General features: G+C 42.8%; 1 protein-coding gene across 2 annotated transcripts; it reads right to left on the bottom strand.

The window, feature by feature from the left end:
- Positions 1 to 1,022: 1,022 nt before the first annotated feature.
- Positions 1,023 to 21,747, bottom strand: LOC135559593 (extracellular matrix protein 1-like). 2 transcript variants are annotated; one of them, XM_065006806.1, is made up of 8 exons: positions 21,467 to 21,747; positions 20,619 to 20,684; positions 20,163 to 20,479; positions 19,630 to 19,817; positions 3,907 to 4,192; positions 3,540 to 3,754; positions 1,915 to 2,002; positions 1,023 to 1,683 (listed from the first exon to the last, which is right to left on the bottom strand). In XM_065006806.1, the coding sequence occupies exons 1-8, from the start codon at positions 21,525 to 21,527 to the stop codon at positions 1,495 to 1,497; spliced, it is 1,410 nt and encodes a 469-aa protein (XP_064862878.1). In that variant the 5' UTR covers positions 21,528 to 21,747; the 3' UTR covers positions 1,023 to 1,494. The 2 variants fall into 2 exon arrangements, with proteins under 2 accessions (XP_064862878.1, XP_064862882.1); XM_065006810.1 differs by lacking the exon at positions 20,619 to 20,684.
- Positions 21,748 to 21,826: the final 79 nt, after the last annotated feature.

Below are 21,826 nucleotides of genomic sequence, written 5' to 3'. Positions count from 1 at the left end.
AGACTGTTGTAAAAGCATTCCTCATGAAGCTGGTTGAGAGAATGCCAAGAGTGTGCAAAGCTGTCATCAAGGCAAAGGGTGGCTACTTTGAAGAATCTCAAATATAAAATATATTTGTTTAACACTTTGTTGGTTACTACATTATTTCATAGTGTCTTATTTCATAGTTTTGATGTCTTCACTATTATTCTACAATGTAGAAAGAGTCAAAATAAAGAAAACCCCTTGAATGAGTAGGTGTGTCCAAACTTTTGACTGGTACTGTATATAGTGAGAACACCCTGTATCATTTGTATGTGTGTGTTCATTGGCTTAGTTCGCAGTCCTGTATTCAGACATAGATCCCCATAAAGCAATCAGGCTTGTTATTGTTGGACCAAAACAGACCAGTCTATTCTCATGACCTGGCCCAAACTGGCTAGCTACTACAGTACCAAGGAAAGATCAACTGTAACAAACACCATAGTCAAGCTGATAAGAGCCTGTACGATAACAGGCTTAGAAAGGTGGAGAAGACTCTCCTGTCCTGACCCAGCGTCACTGGGGTAAGGTATACAGACTTCTGCAACCTGATTGGCTGAACGCAATATGCAACATCTGGGACTAACATTCTTAGCCACTTTGGCATGGTGGTAGAAAATAGTGTTTCATAAAGAAAGCAGTTTCCCCGTTTTTTTTTCTGCCTTCTCGCCATTAAATCAAATTACGGAGGAAATCGATGCCTTTGCAGCCTGAATGGAGAATGTTTCATGTAAGAACCGGTCCACCAGGGATACAAGTGTATATAACCGGCTTCATACAATGCCTTTGGACGGTGAGATGAAACCACTCAATATCGCCATCTGCCAGGCTTTGGGCTAAACTCTGTGGCTGTGACAGCTAGTGAGGACCCTGTCTGTCTCTATTAATGCAAGTTCTACTACACTAACTTAGTGGATACATGTCAGTCACACAGTCACTATAACATAAAGTCCACTTCCATCAACATGTCAGTCACACAGTCACTATAACATAAAGTCCACTTCCATCAACATGTCAGTTTATTCAAATAATCATTTCAATGTTGTTCATGTGTCAGATAATGACAAATTACAATAACTGGCAGTGCTTCACTCCAAAATGATTAAGACATATTCTATAAAGATTTATTTCAAATGTTAGAAATAGAACAGGACAACTGGACTAGCAGTTCTGGAGCTATATGAAAAATACAACTAACAAATCTGAAACATATCTGCTTTACGAAACAAATCACATTAATTGGTTGTCATCTGGCCATGCTAGAAAATATGGAATAAATGGCACTTTCTAACTATAAATTCTGCTTACTCTTACCCACACCCTAACCCCTGTTTGACTAAATCATGCAATTGCTCAACAGTTCTTCTGTATTAGCCAATTGTTTCCTTTCTGGCATGGTTATCTAGTGACTACTGCAGAAATGCCCTGACCGCTAATTCGGATTGGCCCACTGCCATCAGAGTAAAACCAAAATCAGGTGAGGAGGAATTTCCTCTTTCTGAGGTGTGGGGACTTGGTTGCCTTGGTGATGGCATTCATGAGCAGTCTGGAGAGGCAAATAGGGGAGTCCTGGGAGAAGGAGGAGGAAGGGCAGGACTTCTGCAAGACAGAGGAAGAGGAAGGCTTCCCCTCAAGACAGCGTGTCTGCGACAGCATCACTAGCTGGGTTCACAGTCAAAGAGAGAAGTTATGAAAACAACAATATCAAAAAGCCTGCAACATGCAAAGAGTTACAATATAAAAATGATTGTTTCTAACTAACTTAACTCTCAGTCTAAGATCCTGTAGACACTTGATGGCCAATCATGTTCCTTTTATCCCAATGGGACAACCTGGTTAATATGAGATATGGGGTTGTCTGAGTGAACCTGCATTATTAAGTGTCAAACTCACCTGTATCTGAACACATGCAGTTCTCTGGTCTGCTGGCAGGGAGCAGCATTGGTCCACTAAGTTCTGGACAGGGAGAGCCACAGGGAAGCTGAGAGAGCAGATTGCAAGATCATCTCAGTATACTACATCTTTGTTTTACTCGATAATCAAACCAAATCAGTCAAAGGGCTTTGTTAGACAGATATGTACAAATGTCCCTGGATTAAACTAGCTGCTGTAATAAGATACTTGTGAAAGTTATTGTATACTATTGTTTTTAAACCTTTGGTAATGTTTTTTGATAAAATCCAAATCTGGAATTTTAATGTCATTAACCACATTTCCATCCACAGTTTTATTGCAAGTAAGGACATACCGTATCAAATAAAACCACAACAACTGTAATGGAAACAGGAATTTTTTGTAAAATTGTATAAATACTGACAGATAATTTGTTCGTTTGACATGGTGGGATCTTTTCGTCTGTAAAATGAGTTATGTGAGAAATGGCGATGGAAATTCCTTTATGCGCAACTATTGATATAATAACCATCATATCCACGTAAACTTGCAGTCACTCGATAATATGGTGTGTGGTCCTTCCACTACGACTCAGGAAACGATGCAGTTTATTAGGCTACAGATGAAACAAGTTATGATGAACTTCACAGGGTGGTGAAGATGCACAGTGATGCTCCTTTCCAGTAAATATTGAAGGTTTTATTCTGGTGACATTATGATTGATGCTTGACTGCCATTTGAAAAATGTAAATATTGGTCGCTGTTATCCATAATACATCTCATCATGTAGACTAGCTTACCCACACTGTATCTGCTAGTTGTTGGCTCGAGCGAATGTGCCAAGACCAGAGTTGGCACATTTACTATTTATAACAACCGTTTCTGTGACAAATCTATCAGGAAAGTTGGAAATATGATGGAAACACACTGATCTTGTCACACCCTGACCATAGTTTGCTTTGTATGTTTCTATGTTTTGTTTGGTCAGGGTGTGATCTGAGTGGGCATTCTATGTTGTGTGTCTAGTTTGTCTGTTTCTGTGTTTGGCCTGATATGGTTCTCAATCAGAGGCAGGTGTTAGTCATTGTCTCTGATTGGGAACCATATTTAGGTAGCCTGTTTGGTGTTGGGTTTTGTGGGTGATTGTTCCTGTCTCTGTGTTTGCACCAGATAGGGCTGTTTTGGTTTTTCACGTTTCTTGTTTTGTTAGTTTGTTCATGTTTAGTTGCTTTATTAAAGAACCATGAATAGTAACCACGCTGCGTATTCGTCCGCCTCCCATCAACTCAAGAAAACCGTTACAGATCTTTAGATTTTTATTCAGAAAAATGAAGAAAAAAATACATTTTGTGTGCACTACAAAAAAGCACTATACAAGTCAGTTTGGTGGAAACACACCACTTGTGGGTAAATGCGCAAATTTAAAATCTGTCGCCAGTCGGATGGAAACAGCTACAGTCACCATCTACTACAGTGAAATGTACCCTTTCTGAAAGGTCTGGTTCTGTCACCCAGAAAGATAAACAATCGGGCTGGGCAGCATAAAAATGTGACTGAGGAGGAAAAAGGTTAAATTAAACACACACACACACACACACACACAATAAACCTAAACAAACCCTTACTTCTTGATGATCTTGTATGTTTCACAGATGTGTCCGAGGTTGTGGGTCTGTGGTGCGTCAGAGGCAGAGTCAAGCTTTTGTTCATAGTCTGGATGAGGGGCGAGGGAGGAGAAACAGGTATACCTGTCCTCACCTTCTCCCACATCACAACAGGAGGAGTTGTGAGGCCTCTCCTTCTGCTCTTCCTCACAGAACCTGTCAAGCACCTCACGCCACTAAGAGAGATGTGGAGAGATGTTCTGTAAGCACTTGAATTGATCAACACTTGAACTGTACACACACACACACACACACACACACACACACACACACACACACACACACACACACACACACACACACACACACACACACACACACGCCTTACCTTTCCCTCAGCACAGGGTAGCACATTCTCCAGTCCCTTACAGCAGTGTGTGAACCCTCTCTCCAGGCGGTTCATGGCCTTTGATTGGCGGGCCAGCCAGCCAAAGCCTGTACGTGGCAGGCACTTGGTGGTGGAGAGGGGTCGGCTGTTGTGTAGGCAGCAGACCAATCCGATGTTGTCGAAAGTGGGGCGTCCAGGGGGGAAGCTGATGTCAGAGTCTCTGGGAGTAGCTTGGGGGCTCTTCTTGTGCTTCTCCCCTCTGACAGCACATGGACCAGACTGGGACCTGGGAGGAAAGGACACAATACATGTAGTCATTAGTTTCCAGGGCTGTAGCGGTCATGACATTTTGTCAGCCTGTGATTGTCATGCAAATGACTGCCAGTCTCATGGTAATTGACGTTAATTAACATCAACACGTTTAGCATCTCCTGGCTTACACACACAGTTTACAAGCCACTGATGCAGACCTTTGGAACATCTACATTTTAAGATGTCTAATAAATCCATTTAATATAGCCTACACCATCACAATAAATCCATTATTTATTTTAGACAGGTTTAAAAAAACATGATATGATGAAAATGTAGTCTATTTCAGAAGAACAGAATAGCATAATCTGAGTTGTCCTGAATAAAATAGAAAGGATATTTTCTCCAAATGATTTGAGGGAGTGAACACATGCTGCTATTCTGTGTTGAGCGGTTAACAAAGAAACAGGTCCTCCTGTATGCTTAATGTTTTGTTGTTAATGCATCTTTAGTTGTGATATACAGTACCAGTCAAAGGTTTGGACACACCTACTCATTCAGGGGTTTTCTTTATTTTTTTTAAACTATTTTCTACATTATAGAATAATAGTGAAGACAGCAAAACTATGAAATACCACATATGGAATCATGCAGTAACCAAAAAAGTGTTAAGCAAATCAAAATATATTTGATATTCTTCAAAGTAGACACCCTATGCCTTGATTACAGCTTTGCACATTCTTAGCATTCTCTCAGCCAGCTTCATGAGGTTGTCATCTGGAATGCATTTAAATTAACAGGTGTGCCTTGATGCGTTTGAGCCAATCAGTTGTGTTGTGACAAGGTAGGGGTGGTATACAGAAGATAGCCATATTTGGTAAAAGGCCAAGTCCATATTATGACAAGAACAGCTCATATAAGCAAAGACAAACAACAGTCCATCATTACTTTAAGACATGAAGGCCAATCAATCTGGAACATTTCAAGAACTTTAAAAGTTTCTTCAAGTGCAGTCGCAAAAGCCATCAAGCGCTATGATGAAACTGGCTCTCATGAGGACCGCCACAGGAAAGGAAGACCCAGAGTTACCTCTGCTGTAGATGATATGTTCATTAGAGTTACCAGCCTCAGAAATTGCAGCCCAAATAAATGCTTCACAGAGTTCTAGTAACAGACACATCTGAACATCAACTGTTCAGTGGAGACTCCCTGAATCAGGTATTCATGGTCGAATTGCCTCAAATAAACCACTACTAAAGGACACCAATAAGAAGAAGAGACTTGATGGGCCAAGGAACACAAGACATGGACATTAGACCGGTGAAAATCTGTCCTTTGGTCTGATGAGTCCAAATTTGAGATTTTTGGTTCCAACCGCCGTGTCGTTGTGAGACACAGAGTAGGTGAACGGATAATCTCTGCATTTGTGGTTCCTACCGTGACGCATGGAGAATGTGGTGTGACGGTGTGGGGGTGCTTTGCTGGTGACACTGTCAGTGATGTTTTTAGAATTCAAGGCACACTTAACCAGCATGGCTACCACAGCATTCTGTGGCGATCCGCCATCCCACCTGGATGGCGTACAGGACAATGACCCAAAACACACCTCCAGGCTGTGTAAGGGCTGTTTGACCAAGAAGGAAATTGATGGAGTGCTGCATTAGATGACCTGGCCTCCACAATCAGCCGACCTCAACCCAACTGAGATGGTTTGAGATGATTTGGACCGCAGAGTGAAGGAAAAGCAGCCAAATAAGTGCTCAGCATATGTGGGAACTCCTTCAAGACTGTTTTAAAAGCGTTCCTAATGAAGCTAGTTGAGAGAATGCCAAGAGTGTGCAAAGCTGTCATCAATGCAAAGGGTGGCTACTTTGAAGAATCTCAAATATAAAATATATTTTGATTTATTTAACACTTTGTTGTTTACTACATGATTCCATATGTGTTATTTCATAGTTGAGATTTTTTTTTCTCACTATTATTCTACAATGTAGAAAATAGTCAAATAAAAAATTAAGACCCTGGAATGAGTAGGTGTCCAAACCTTTGACTGGCTATATGTTTTGATACATTCTAAGGCTGCATGATGTGACTAATGATGATTTGAATAAGAAAATACATGAAAGTTATGTGCTCTGCTCTGTTTCTTCCACAGGCTGCACACACTTCATCAGTCTCTCATTCACAATTTGACAAGCACTTGATCATATTCTCACCCATCAGACTATTCTCAATTTAATCTGGTGTGTACATGTAGCCTACCAATATGTGTGAAATTACTTTTGATTAGAATGCTCCACAAAACAAATGCATGTAATCCGTAGCCTGCACTTCATTAGTGAATAGCGAATGGAGGTTATGTGCACTTACTGTAGGTTTTAAAATGCAAGCATAGGCAGCGCATCCTGAAGGCTAGGATAAGCTTTTGCGAAAGTAAATTGAATTAAATTGCCAAAATTATATAGCCTAATTAGCCTACTCCTGTCTATACAGAAATACATTAAATCACTCAAAATAGGCTACTAAAGCATGATTTGGCCACAGAGGATATTTATTTTTTGTGGATTGTTTTAAATAGACTTGCCTACAGTTGGAAGGAAAGGCAACGTGCAATTTGGGCAGATTATTGTTGAGTGGCTGACGGCTCTGGTGACTATCTGTGAAAGTAGAGGCCAAGCCAGGCATATCGCAATATTTCAAAATACAATTGCGGGAAAACATTTTGGACAGAAAATGGTTATCGCTGTAAAGAGAAGACAATGAATGGACTAATCTGTCTTTTAGTTATCAAAATTCTCAATTAAACAAACAACAGAATAGAATTATACAACAGAATTATTGGCACCAGCCAGAGCAACAGCAATATCCTTGGTGAGTGCACATAGCGCATATTCACAATTTTTCAGTAATACTTTAAAGTTTGTTTTTGGACAATAATTTCCTCCTCCGACTTACGCCGAAGTTGGTCCCTCTCCTTGTTCGGGCGGCGTTCGGCGGTCGAAGTCACCGACCTTCTAGCCATCGCTGATCCTCTTTTAATTTTCCTTTGGTTTTGTCTTCCATCACACTTGGTTCCAATCCCATCAATTACATGTTGTGTTTTTAACCCTCTGTTCCCCCTCATGTCCTTGTCGGTGACTGTTTATTGTAAGTGCTTGTGCACTTCTATCCTGGTGTGCGTCGGGTTATGTACCCATTATTTGATTGTTCTGTTTTCCGGTGGATTTTTTGTTATTAAACTGCGCCGTTTGGGAAACACAGTTTTTGCTCTCCTGCGTCTGACTTCTCTGCCGCCAGTACGCACCCCTTACAGAATCACCTACCTGACTATGGAGTCAGCAGGAGCAGGTACCCCGGGTATAGGGGTGGAGGAGCGCGTCCGGGAGCACGCAGCAATGCTCCGCCTTCTTGGCACCGCCATGGACTGCGTTGTCCAAACTATGGACCACTGGGAGAGACAGGGAGTTCTTCCAGCACCTCCACCAGCACAACCGGGGTCTCCTCTGAGCGCCCCTCTCCCTCCTGGTCCCAGTGGGATTCGTCTCTCCCTGCCCCAGGAATAGGATAGAAAGGCTGCGAACTGCCAGGGACATTCCCAGCATAAGGCACTCGTCGATTGAGGCACGGTTGGGAATTTTATTGATAGAGCGTGAGCCTATAGTTTAGGGATCCCCATTGTTTCCGTGGCTGTGCCTTTCCCCGTTCACGCCTTAGATAATCGACCATTAGGGTCAGGGTTGATTAAGGAGGTCACCACTCCTTTGGGCATGGTGACGCAGGGGGGTCACAAGGAGAGAATTAGTCTCTTCCTTATTGACTCTCCTGCATTTCCCATGGTGCTGGGCCTACTCTGGTTAGCTTGTCATAACCCCACAGTTTCTTGGCCGCAGAGGGCTCTCACGGGGTGGTCGCGAGAGTGCTCAGGTAGGTGTTTAGGGGTTTCCGTTGGTGCTAGTACGGTGGAGAGTGTGGTGGTGTATATTGATGACATTTTGATATACTCCCTTCTCGTAGGCCTATTACATGGACAATGTCGTTTTTAATTGATATTTTTGTCACTGTCAGCAGAATAGACTACCCTTTAATTTGTCCTATTCAAAAAAGATTTTGATAATGTCTCCAGTCATATATAAAGTGTAGTAGAATGGCATGGAATGTGCTAATACATGGCACCAGCCTTACGCATGGTGTCCCCGGTTCGCCAGCACAGTCCAGTGCGGGCTATTCCACCTCGCCGCACTGGCCTGGCTACGGGAAGCATTCAACCAGGTAAGGTTGGGAAGGCTCGGTGCTCAAGAGCTCCAGTGCGCCTGCACGGTCCGGTCTACCCAGTGCCACCTCCACTCACCAGCCCTCCGGTGGCAGCCCCCCGCACCACGCTGTCTCTCTGTCTTCTCCCTACAGGTGCTCCCGCCTGTCCAGCACTGCCAGAGCCTTCCTCCTGCCCAGCGCTGTCAAAGTCTCCCGTCTGTCCTGAGCCGCCAGAGTCTCCCGTCTGTCCTGAGCCGCCAGAGTCTCCCGTCTGTCCTGAGCTGCCAGAGTCTCCCGTCTGTCCTGAGCCGCCAGTCTCCCGTCTGTCCTGAGCCACCAGAGCCGTCAGCCAGCCAGGAGCCACAAGAGCTGTCAGTCAGGCAGGAGCCGCCAGAGCCGTCAGCCAGCCAGGAGCCGCCAGAGTCGCCAGCCAGCCAGGAGCCGCCAGATCTGTCAGTCAGGCAGGCGATGCCAGAATCGCCCTTCACTCCAGAGCTGCCGGAGTCTCCCGCCTGTCCGGCCCTGCCGGAGTCTCCCGTCCATTCGGGACCCATGGCTAGGGTCCCCAGTCGGAGGTCGGCGGCGAGGGTCGCCGCTCATAAGAGGCCACTGGGGCAGTTCAGGAGGCGGAAAAAACTGTGGTGAAGTGGGGTCCACGTCCCGCGCCAGAGCCGCCACCGCGGACAGATGCCCACCCAGACCCTCCCCTATAGGTTCAGGTTTTGCGGCCGGAGTCCGCACCTTTGGGGGGGTACTGTCACGTTCTGACCTTTATTTCCTTTGTTTTGTCTTTATTTAGTATGGTCAGGGCGTGAGTTGGGGTGGGGAGTCTATGTGTGTTTTTCTATGTTAGGGTTTTGAGTTCAGCCTAGTATGGTTCTCAATCAGAGGCAGGTGTCGTTAGTTGTCTCTGATTGAGAATCATACTTAGGTATCCTGGGTTTCACTTTTGGTTTGTGGGTGTTTGTTTCCGTGTGAGTGTTTGTTGCCTCACGGTACTGTTTCAGTTTTCGTTCATGTTCACGTTTATTGTTTTATATTTCATAGTGTTCAGTTTATATCTTAAAATAAACGTTATGGACACTTCCCACGCTGCGCATTGGTCCTCCGATCCTTCTCGCTTCTCCTCCTCTTCTGAGGAGGAGGAATGCCGTTACAGTTTCATTGAGTTGTAAGATAGTACTTTTGCACATATAACACACTGTGGCTGAGGTAAGGCACTACTCCCAGTATACACTACTGTTCAAAAGTTTGAGGTCACTTAAATGTCCTTGTTTTTGAAAGAAAGCACATTTCTGTCCATTAAAATAACATAAAATGTATCAGAAATACAGTGTAGACATTGTTATTAGCCTTCATTTATCAGAACAAGAATATACTGATGAGTTTCAGAAGAAAGTTTTGTTTCTGGTCATTTTGAGCCTGTAATCGAACCCACAAATGCTGATGCTCCAGATATTCAACTAGTCTAAAGAATGCCAGTTTTATTGCTTCTTTAATCAGGACAACAGTTTTCAGCTGTGCTAACATAATTTCAAAAGGGTTTTCTAATGATCAATTAGCCTTTTTTAATTATACATTTGGATTAGCTAACACAACGTGCCATTGGAACATAGGAGTGATGGTTGCTGATAATGGGCCTCTGTATGCCTATGTAGACATTCCATGAAAGACCAGCCATTTCCAGCGACAATAGTTATTTACAACATTAACAATGTCTGCACTGTATTTCTGAAAATGTTTATGTTATTTTAATTGACAAAACAATGAGCTTTTCTTTCAAAACCCAGGATAATTCTAAGTGACCAAAACTTTTTAATGGTAGTGTACGTGAACCCCAAATCAATGTAGTCGTATTTGCACCTCTACGATGGTCCAATATCCCTGTCTGTTGTTCGGTGCTTTCCTGGGTAAGGGGCAGTAGCTCTTCGGCTGCATCAGATTCACAACTGTCAGTGTCCATGCTTGCTGGGCTAACAACAAATGTAGAATTACTGATGCTAGCATTGGATGTGCTCGTGGAAGCTGAACAACTTGTGTCGTCTGTCACGTCCTGACCTTAGTTCCTTTTTTATGTCTCTATTTTAGTTTGGTGAGGGCGTGAGTTGGGGTGGGCATTCTATGTTTTGTTCTGTGTGTTAGATTTCTATGTGTTTTGCCTGGTATGGCTCCCAATCAGAGGCAGCTGTAAATCGTTGTCTCTGATTGAGAACCATACTTAGGCAGCCTGTTTTCCCACTATGGGTTGTGGGTAGTTGTTTTCTGTCTTGTGTTTCTGCACCTGACAGGACTGTTTCGTTTTCGTTCATTCTCTTTGTTATTTTGTTTTGTGTTCAGTTTAAATAAAAATAACATGAACACTTACCACGCTGTGCTGTGGTCCACACCTCCTTCATACGACGACCGTTACATCATCGACAGGTGCAGGTGTAGTACTGTTGGTATGTGTCTCTATGGTCGCGGGCCTTACTTCTTTTGAACCATTTTTGAGCAAACGGAATGAGCAGAAGCTACGTTTGGCTATATACGGACCATTGGTGGAATTCCCGCAAGAGAGTAACGGTTAATGTGATTGGATGTTAATTATTTGACTAGGCTACCTGTATTTGACATTGTGTTATTTCGCTGAACAATAGATGGTTTAATTTTATTTTTGGCAGTGAAACGAGGCTACTAAGGCGAGAACAAACAACTCAACCAAATGTATAGCCCCGTTGGAAAATATAAAACGGACTGTTTGAAAATGTGGGAAGCTTTTTGGGAAATTCCATGCTATATACGCTCAGCCATGCGTTATTAGCCTAAATTATGACCATCCAATCTACTCATCACATTTCCAATAGTAGGCTATTTTACATAAGAAACAGCATTATGCTTTATTATAAAAGGTGCATTTTTATAGTGAAAAATATCTTCCTGAAATATGAAACTCACACACTGCCTATGTATGCCAGTTAGGCTACACCGGTTGTAAAGCAGATTAATGTGCTTAATTTTAAGAATTGAGACATAAATATATCAGCACAAGAAAGATGGGATCCTCTTTTATATAATGACCAGTCAAAACTCTGTTTTCACACGCAACTGCGCACTGACTGAGTTTATAAGAACACATGTTTCACTAGGCTCTGTAGGCTATGTGCTCTCTTGTGTCCCAGGGGTTCTAAGTATGTAGGCTATGTGGTCTCTTACCGTGTCCCAGGGGTTCTAGGTCTGTAGGCTATGTGGTCTCTAACCGTGTCCCAGGGGTTCTAGGTCTGTAGGCTATGTGGTCTCTTACCGTGTCCCAGGGGTTCTAGGTCTGTAGGCTATGTGGTCTCTTACCGTGTCCCAGGGGTTCTAGGCCTGTAGGCTATGTGGTCACTTACCGCGTCCCAGGGGTTCTAGGTCTGTAGGCTATGTGGTCTCTTAACGTGTCCCAGGGGTTCTAGGCCTGCAGGCTGCGTTTGGAGTTATTTGGCCAGGTTAGTTATGATACAAACCTTGTCAGAACATATAGGCCTATGGGCTAGGCTACATGACATGCGCGACTATGATTTGAAAAAGTTGCACAAAAAAAAGCATGCGCTGTTTCTTGCCTTATGCACATACTGGGCACGATTAACATATTATAATATTGTCACCCATTAGACTAGTTCAATCTTGCCTTTACATATACTAAATAGGGATGCTCGATATATTGTGAACATATCGGAATCGGATGATATTAGCTAAAAATGCCAACATCGGTATCAGCCGATGTCTAGTTTAACGCCAAACGTGCAAAACCGATGTCAAAGCAGGCGTGCACACCTATATAACGAAGGTACATGACATAATGACGCCACGTAAAAGTTTGCACTATTTGTGCAACACAGCATTCCTAAACTAGCCCACAATGTATGCTGTGTGGATCGAGCAGTCAACAAGTAAAAATGTCAGCAAGACAACTCAAAGGTGAAATCCATTAAAGCCAAGATAATGGGATTCATTGCCCTTGACAATCAACCGTTCTCTGTCGTTGGTAATGTTGGCTTTTGCCAACTGGTCGAGCACCAGTTAACACTACCAAGTGCGCTATTTTTCTGACGTTGCCCTACCAGAGTTACACAGTAATCTCATCACTGCTATTATCTTGACGACATACATACTATGGAACGCCGCTTGAGTCTTTGCGTGTAAAAAAAATATATAGTAGCATTGTCAAAGCTGTACAAAAAAGTCTGCAAACAAGCAAACACTGGTCACGAACGATGTGTTTACAATACTGCATTGGTAATAAAGCATAATTTGTTCGACCGCAACTTCTGGGGTAGCTAGCTTTAGCTTGGTACATAGCTAGCACCAATTCAACCAGCCTGAACACAATGACCAGTAAAAACTGCTGTCATTTTCATTATTCTTAGCAATGATTTAGGAATCCTTGTAAGTATTAGCTAGGTTGACACATGTTGTTCGCCTATTGCAATTGAACATTAACATTAATCAAATAAGAAATGTCTTATAAATTAGGGTTATTTTAGATGCCACCTAGCTATATAGTTAGCTAGGTATCTATATAGTTAGCTAGGTATCTATATAGTTAGCTAGGTATCTATATAGTTACCTAGGTATCTATATAGTTAGCTAGGTATCTATAGCTACCGAAACAGATTATGTTGTGTTATTTGACACGTCAAATAGAGTCATTAGACGTGTATCTTTTTTGACACGCAAAGACCCAAACGGCGTTCCATAGAAATCCTGGTTGAGATTGAAACGACTGAACATATTAACAACGAAACAGCACAGCAAATAAGTGAAAGAAATAGGTTTTGATTATGTTTTACTGGTAGTGGGGACAGACATAAATGCCAACAAAATAACATTTTGGTCAGTGTGGGGTGTGTGTAACCTTTATTTAACTAGGCAAGTCAGTTAAGAAAGAATTCTTATTTACAATGACGGCCTGGACAACGCAGGGCCAATTGTGCGCCGCCCTATGGGACTCCCAATCACGGCCGGATATGATACAGCCTGGATTCGAACTATGGACTGTAGAGACAGTCTTGCACTGAGGTTTTTTTGGGCAAGGAAAATATTGAATATCGCTATCTGCCAAAAATGTAATATCGGTATCGGTTTTTTTTTTTTTTTTTGGGCAAGGAAAATATTGAATATCGGTATCGGCCAAAAATGTAATATCGGTGCATCACTAATACTAAATATTATATGTATGAAATTAGTTTGGATTATTATCATGCAGCTATCAGAATAGGGGCAGGGGGAAGAATAAATGTAATACATACTCTATGAAGATGGTGCCGAAGAACATGGCTGATGTTTTACTTTCTCCCGACCAATTGTGCTTTTTTGTTCGTTTTTTTGCAGTTTGAGTAACTTGTTTTTTTTACTCATTGTGTACATGATGTTGCTGCTACCATCTCTTATGACCAAAAATAACTTCTGGACAGAACAGCGATTACTCACCACGGACTGGAATAAACTTTTCCTTTAATGAGTCCGACGAGAAGGATATCTTGCTTTCATTGGAACAGGACCAGATCCCCGGCTATTGTGTGAAGAAAAGACGCAGGAAAAGGTGCTGCAGATCGGGCATCTTTCTGAGAATCAGTAGGCGAGCGAGTAAACTCACACTGCCATCTGTTCTTCTTGCTAACGTGCAATCATTGGAAAATATAATGGATAACCTACAATTAAGATTATCCTACCAAGGGGACATTAAAAGCTGTAACATCTTATGTTTCACGAGACGTGGCTGAATGACAATATGGACAATATAGAGCTAGCGGGATTTTCCATGCACCGGCAGAACAGAGACGTTACCTCTGGTAAGACGAGGGGTGAGGGTGTGTGTCTAATAACAGCTGGTGCGCGATGTCTAATATTAAAGGAGTCTCGAGGTATTGCTCTCCTGAGGTAGAGTACCTTATGATAAGCTGTAGACCACACTATCTACCAAGAGAGTTCTCATCTATATTATACGTAACTGTCTACTTAACACCACAGAACGAAGCTGGCACTAAGACCGCTCTCAACCAACTCTATAAGGCCATAAGCAAAGAAGAAAATGCTCACCCAGAAGCGGTGCTCCTTGTGGCCGGGGACTTTAATGCAGGCAAACTTAAATCAGTTTTACCAAATTTTTAACATGACACGTGCAACCAGAGAAAAAAAAGTCCTAGACCACCTTTGCTTCACACACAGAGATGCATACAAAGCTCTCTTCCACCCTCCATTTGGCAAATCTGACCATAATTCTATCCTCCCGAGTCCTGCTTACAAGCAAAAACTAAAGCAGGAAGTACCAGTGACTCACTCAGGACTGTTTTGCTAGCACAGACTGGAATATGTCCTATGGTCCTTTGCTGTTGATCTGGGATTGACATAATAAATGGCTCTCTATCCACCGGATGTGTACCAAACTCACTAAAAGTGGCAGTAATAAAGCTTCTCTTGAAAAAGCCAAACCTTGACCCAGAAAAAATAAAAATAATAATCGGCTTACATCGAATCTTCCATTCCTCTCAAAATGTTTAGAAAAGGCTGTTGCGCAGCAACTCACTGCCTTCCTGAAGACAAACAATGTATACGAAATGCTTCAGTCTGGTTTTAGCACTGAGACTGCACTTGTGAAGGTGGTAAATTACCTTGTAACCTCTTGCTCCTACCTGGCACGCTGGCGTCCCATCTAGAGATCTGGAAATGCAAATACGCTACGCTAAATGCTAATAGTACTAGTTAAAACTCAAACGTTCATTAAAATACACATGCAGGGTATTGAATTAAAGCTACACTCGTTGTGAATCCAGGCAACAAGTCAGATTTTTAAAATGCTTTTTCGGCGAAATCATGAGAAGCTATTATCTGATAGCATGTAACACCCCAAAAGACCCGCAGGGGACGTAAACAAAATAATTAGCATAGTCGGCGCTACACAAACCGCACAATAAAATATAAAACATTCATTACCTTTGACCATCTTCTTTGTTGGCACTCCTAGATGTCCCATAATCACTATTGGGTCTTTTTTTCGATTAAATCGGTCCATATATAGCCTAGATATCGATCTATGAAGACTGTGTGATAAACGGAAAAAAATAGCGTCTTATAACGTAACGTCATTTTTTTAAATTAAAAAAGTCGACGATAAACTTTCACAAAACACTTCGAAATACTTTTGTAATGCAACTTTAGGTATTAGTAAACGTTAATAAGCGATCAAATTAATCACAAGACGAAGTATATTCTATAGCTGTCCGTCTGAAAATACTGTCCGGGTAAATCTCAACCAAAATATCCGGTCCGAGACCTGAAGAACTGGGCTGCCTTGCATCTGTTTGACCAAGAAACAAAGAGTAGGCAAATGACAAGACTCTAGACATCGTGTGGAAGCTGTAGGTATTGCAACCTCAGCCCCATTAAATGTGGTTCACCTTTATCAATGGGTTCAAGTCGCGCAGGGATATATTTTTCCATTTTCAGTGATAAGATTTTCCTGCACTTTTCGATGAAAATGCACGTTCTGTTATAGTCACAGCCGTGATTTAACCAGTTTTATAAACGTCTGAGTGTTTTCTATCCACACATACTAATCATATGCATATACTATATTCCTGGCATGAGTAGCAGGGCGCTGAAATGTTGCGCGATTTTTAACAGAATGTTTGAAAAAGTAGGGGGTAGGAGTAACAGGGTAATGGCATCAGACCAAAGCTCTGCATCTGTCCTCGTTCTCCTAGACCGTAGTGCTGCTTTTGATACCATCGATCACCACATTCTTTTGGAGAGATTGGGGAAACCCAAATTGGTCTACATGGACAAGTTCTGGCCTGGTTTAGATCTTATCTGTCGGAAAGATATCAGTTTGTCTCTGTGAATGGTTTGTCCTCTGACAAATCAACTGTAAATGTCGGTGTTCCTCAAGGTTCTGTTTTAGGACCACTATTGTTTTCACTATATATTTTACCTCTTGGGGATGTCATTCGAAAACATAATGTTAACTTTCACTGCTATGCGGATGACTTACAGCTTCACATTTCAATGAAACATGGTGAAGTCCCAAAATTGCCCTCGCTAGAAGCCTGTGTTTCAGACATAAGGAAGTGGATGGCTGCAAAATTTCTACTTGGACAAAACAGATATGCTTGTTCTAGGTCCCAAGAAACAAAGAGATCTTCTCTTGAATCTGACAATTAATCTTAATGGTTGTACAGTCGTCTCAAATAAAACTGTGAAGGACCTCGGCGTTACTCTGGACCCTGATCTCTCTTTTGACGAACATATCAAGACTGTTTCAAGGACAGCTTTTTTCCATCTACGTAACATTGCAAAAATCTGAAACTTTCTGTCCAAAAATGATGCAGAAAAATGTATCCATGCTTTTGTTACTTCTAGGTTAGACTACTGCAATGCTCTACTTTCCAGCTACCCGGATAAAGCACTAAATAAACTTCAGTTAGTGCTAAATACGGCTGCTAGAATTGGATCATATTACTCCAGTGCTAGCCTCCCTACACTGGCATCCTGTCAAGGCAAGGGCTGATTTCAAGGTTTTACTGCTAACCTACAAAGCATTACATGGGCTTGCTCCTACCTATATCTCTGATTTGGTCCTGCCGTACATACCTACACGTACGTTACGGTCACAAGACGCAGGCCTCCTAATTGTCCCTAGAATTTCTAAGCAAACAGCTGGAGGCAGGGCTTTCTCCTATAGAGCTCCATTTTTATGGAATGGTCTGCCTACCCATGTGAGAGATGCAAACTCTGTCTCAACCTTTAAGTCTTTACTGAAGACTCATCTCTTCAGTGGGTACTGTGATTGAGTGTAGTCTGGCCCAGGAGTGTGAAGGTGAACGGAAAGGCTCTGGAGCAATGAACCGCCCTTGCTGTCTCTGCCTGGCCGGTTTCCCTCTATCCACTGAGATTCTCTGCCTCTAACCCTATTACAGGGGCTGAGTCACTGGCTTACTGGTGCTCTTTCATGCCGTCCATAGCAGGGGTGCGTCACTTGAGTGGGTTGAGTCACTGATGTGATCTTCCTGTCTGGGTTGCCCCCCCTTGGGTTGTGCCGTGGCGGAGATCTTTGTGGGCTATACTCGGCCTTGTCTCAGGATGGTAAGTTGGTGGTTGAATGTATCCCTCTAGTGGTGTGGGGGCTGTGCTTTGGCAAAGTGGGTGGGGTTATATACTTCCTGTTTGGCCCTGTCCGGGGGTATCATTGGATGGGGCCACAGTGTCTCCTGACCCCTCCTGTCTCAGCCTCCAGTATTTATGCTGCAGTAGTAAGTGTCGGGGGCTAGGGTCAGTTTGTTATATCTGGAGTACTTCTCCAGTCTTATCCGGTGTCCTGTGTGAATTTAAGTATACTCTCTCTAATTCTCTCTTTCTCTCTTTCTTTCCCTCTCTCGGAGGACCTGAGCCCTAGGACCATGCCTCAGGACTACCTGGCATGATGACTCCTTGCTGTCCCCAGTCCACCTGGCCGTGCTGCTGCTCCAGTTTCAACTGTTCTGCCTGCAGCTATAGAATCCTGACCTGTTCACCGGACGTGCTACCTGTCCCAGACCTATTATTTGACCATGCTGGTCATTTATGAACATTTGAACATCTTGGCCATGTTCTGTTATAATCTCCACCCGGCACAGCCAGAAGAGGACTGGCCACCCCTCATAGCCTGGTTCCTCTCTAGGTTTCTTCCTAGGTTTTGGCCTTTCTCGGGAGTTTTCCTAGCCAACGTGCTTCAACACCTGCATTGCTTGCTGTTTGGGGTTTTAGGCTGGATTTCTGTACAGCACTTTGAGATATCAGCTGATGTACGAAGGGCTATATAAATCCATTTGATTTGATTTGCACTTTTGCACCAAAATACGTGCACCAAAATCTCTAGGAGACAGATCGCGTCTCCTTCCTGAGCAGTATGATGGCTGCGTGGTCCCATGGTGTTTATACTTGCGTACTATTGTTTGTACAGATGAACATGGTACCTTCAAGTGTTTGGAAATTGCTCTCAAGGATGAACCAGACTTGTGGAGGTCTCCATTTTTTTTCTGAGTTCTTGGCTGATTTCTTTGGATTTTCCCATGATGTCAAGCAAAGAGGCACTGAGTTTGAAGGTAGGCCTTGAAATACATCCACAGGTACACCTCCAATTGACATAAATGATGTCAATTAGCCTATCAGAAGCTTCTAAAGCCATGACATCATTTTCTGGAATTTTCCAAGCTGTTTAAAGGCACAGTCAACTTAGTGTATGTAAACTTCTGACCAACTGGAATTGTGATACAGTGAAATAATCTGTCTGTAAACAATTGTTGGAAAAATTACTTGTGTCATGCACAAAAGTAGATGTCCTAACCGACTTGCCCAAACTATAGTTTGTTAACAATACATTTGTGGAGTGGTTGAAATTAGTTTTAATGACTCCAACCTAAGTGTATGTAAACTTCCGACTTCAACTGTACATGCACAAATTACCTCAACTAACCTGTACCCCCACACACTGACTTAGTACCGGTGCCCCTGGTACATAACCTCATTATTGTTATTCTTATTGTGTTACCTTTTATTATTACTTTTTATTTTAGTCTATATGGTAAATATTTTTGAACTGCACTGTTGGTTAAGGGCTTGTAAGTAAGCATTTCAAAGTAAAGTCTACACTTGTTGTATTCTGCGCATGTGACAAATATAGTTTGATTTGATGTAAATACACTTAAATAGCAAATCGAGGGCGCATTTCCTATGGTTAATATTCATGCAGCCAAGTAGGCTATACTCCTGTTGTAAAAGCGAAGCAATGTGCTTAATATTAGGAACGTTGATAAATAAATATAGTTGGCTTAGCCTATAGAAAGCTGATGGGATCCTCTTTTTAAAAGAGGCCCAAAAAATTCCCACAATTGATTAGCCTATAGAAATGTTACGCAACATGAGCTCATGGGCACTCATGAAGTGTTTGATTCGATTTTCGATTTACATTTCTATTGATGTCAGAGTGATTAGAGAGACAGTACGGTGCTGAGTACCAGCACATTAGCAACTGACTGTTAGCAAGTTTGGTACTCTACTAATGATCATCAGCACCATCAGAGCGCAGTTTTGGAGAAGCCTAGTTACCGTTAAACAGTCACGTGGAATTTGACTGCGCTCATGACTCGTAACCACCAGTGTGGCGGTAATACCGTCACCATAACAGCCCTGCCCTAAAACTAAAGTAAACCTCTCTCCCTCCCTTACTTGTGACAAGTGTTGGGGTTAAAGGTGAAGCCAGGTTCAGGTATGGGGGTGGTCGGCAGGTAGGTGGGGTCTGGGTTTTCCCTATGGAAACAGCTCAGTCTGGCCTCGCCCTCCTTCTGGCAGCAGGGGTGTTGGAGTATCTTCAATCCGGACTCCTCAGTACAGAATGTGGACAGGGTCTGTTCCCACTGTAAGTGACATATACAAACATCAATTCACACATGAAAAATAGAGATAAAAGAAGTCCTAAAATAGTGAAGATACAACTTTAGTGGGCCTGACTCATGAATGCCTTCCCCTCTACACAGCTACACAGCTATAGAGATAGACTCCAAGGCTAATCTGTTGTGTCTGTATGGGCTTTCCTTCTACTGAGTCTCATCTTCCCTGGGCATCCTCTGTCCTCATCACTACTGCATCTGTGCACCTAGAAGGTGGTTCTGTTGGTACACTAGGAGTGAATGGACCTAAACAGAACTGAACGCAACACAACACGAAAGGACAGAATCCAATGTTGCCGCAGAAACACTCACCGCCTGTGTAACGCAGCACAGCGTCACTTCCTGGACCTGCTGTGTCCCGTTCCCATGGCAACATGCGCTGTACCAGGACTCTACCCGGTTGACTGCTGCAGCTCGACGACTAAAGTGGCCTCCGCCGTTGCGGGGGAGGGAGTAGGAAGGGTACCGCGGACGATGGCTGCTATGGAGACAGATGGCCTGGAGGTTTTTATGGGAGGGCCGGCCGGGGGGGAAGAGGACACTGGGGTAGGACTGCCCAACCGAGCGAGGCACAGCCATTGGCCGAACTCCAGGTGTAAAGTCTGTGTCCGGGTACTCGGTGATCACCCCTGGAAGACAAATATACACACAGCACTGTGAGGGCATTGAAACACACACACACACACACACACACACACACACACACACACACACACACACACACACACACACACACACACACACACACACACTACATGTCACACTAACTTTGCAGGAAATCCTCTCTGTCAAAGGAGGCCTGTCTCTGTAACATGTCAGGAAGGGATCTGTTATCTGTGGAAGGGATGAGAGAATGTAAACACACACGCCCACACGTACTAGTTAATAAATAAGCCATAGCACTCTGACCATGTGATGTCAGTACTGTTGTTTTCCACTTAGATTTGTGGAAATCATGAAATCAGAATACTTAAAGCTAATATGTAACTTTTTGGGTGACCCAATTCACATAGAAATGTGACTTATAGATCTGTTATTCTCATTGACAGCAAGTCTAAGAAGTGGAAGATCTGTTATAAGTGTACTATTTATATGATTCCCATTTTTTAAGTTACATTTTTGCCTCTGGTTTTGTATACCAGCTTCAAACAGCTAAAAATACAAATATTTTTGCCTATTGAAAATGTATTTCATAGCGGTTTAGATGGTACAATGATTCTCAACACTATACATTGCTTGTTTTGTCACAAACTGAAATGAGGCTAACTATTTGAATTGTATCAAGCAGGAAATTACGGAGCAACTTCTGCATATTGCACCTTTAATTAACATGGTGTGAATTCTCTAGTCTAGATGTTTGTTACACCTAGAATAATAGTTATACTGTTAGTAGACTTGGACAAAGTTGTTCTACACTAAACTGGTGGAATGGAATGTATCACGTCCAACAAATAATGTTTTTCTTCATGATCTTGATAGGGCATAAAAATGGCCTCTTCTGTGCACTTCTAACAGACCATGCACAAACAGAAGGGGAGCCATAAACACATACCAGGACATAAAACAAGGACAGAAAGAACTGATGACTACATGCAAAAACCTTGTAAGCTACAAACCTTCAGACGAGCACACCAGCACTAATGCACACCAGCACGCTAGAGCCCAAGACCAACCCATTTTGAGTACTGATACTGGAGTTATCCTTGTCCTCTTTCACTGGACTGTTTCAACTCCTCTGTTTTGCCCTCTTTCACCCCCACTCTCTTTCCCTGTGTTTAGCAAAGTTGTTCCAAAGCCACGCCAAGTTCAGGAAACGACTTGACAAACGACAGCTGGAATCCCTTCTTTTCAAACCGTTATGTCCTTATGGAGTGGTATGAAACAGAGAATGAGTGTGTGAGAGCTGTGAGAGAGCATAAATACATGTATGGTTGTTCTGTGATTGGAGGGAAAAGAGGGAGGTATTTTCCCACCAT

Source organism: Oncorhynchus nerka, linkage group LG3 (genome assembly GCF_034236695.1).
Source record: "Oncorhynchus nerka isolate Pitt River linkage group LG3, Oner_Uvic_2.0, whole genome shotgun sequence".
In the NCBI taxonomy this organism is placed as follows: domain Eukaryota; kingdom Metazoa; phylum Chordata; class Actinopteri; order Salmoniformes; family Salmonidae; genus Oncorhynchus; species Oncorhynchus nerka.
The sequence above is the reverse complement of the archived record's forward strand: the minus strand, read 5'-3'. Positions and strand labels throughout refer to the sequence as shown.

Excerpts from the sequence above, each read along its gene's own strand:
- LOC135559593 (XM_065006806.1), bottom strand. The coding sequence starts at position 21,527 with ATGGGTTGGTCTTGGGCTCTAGCGTGCTGGTGTGCATTAGTGCTGGTG. Across the intron at positions 3,755-3,906 it reads TACCCTGTGCTGAGGGAAAG|TGGCGTGAGGTGCTTGACAG; the intron begins GTAAGGCGTGTG and ends CATCTCTCTTAG. Across the intron at positions 1,684-1,914 it reads CTGCATGTGTTCAGATACAG|CTAGTGATGCTGTCGCAGAC; the intron begins GTGAGTTTGACA and ends CTGTGAACCCAG.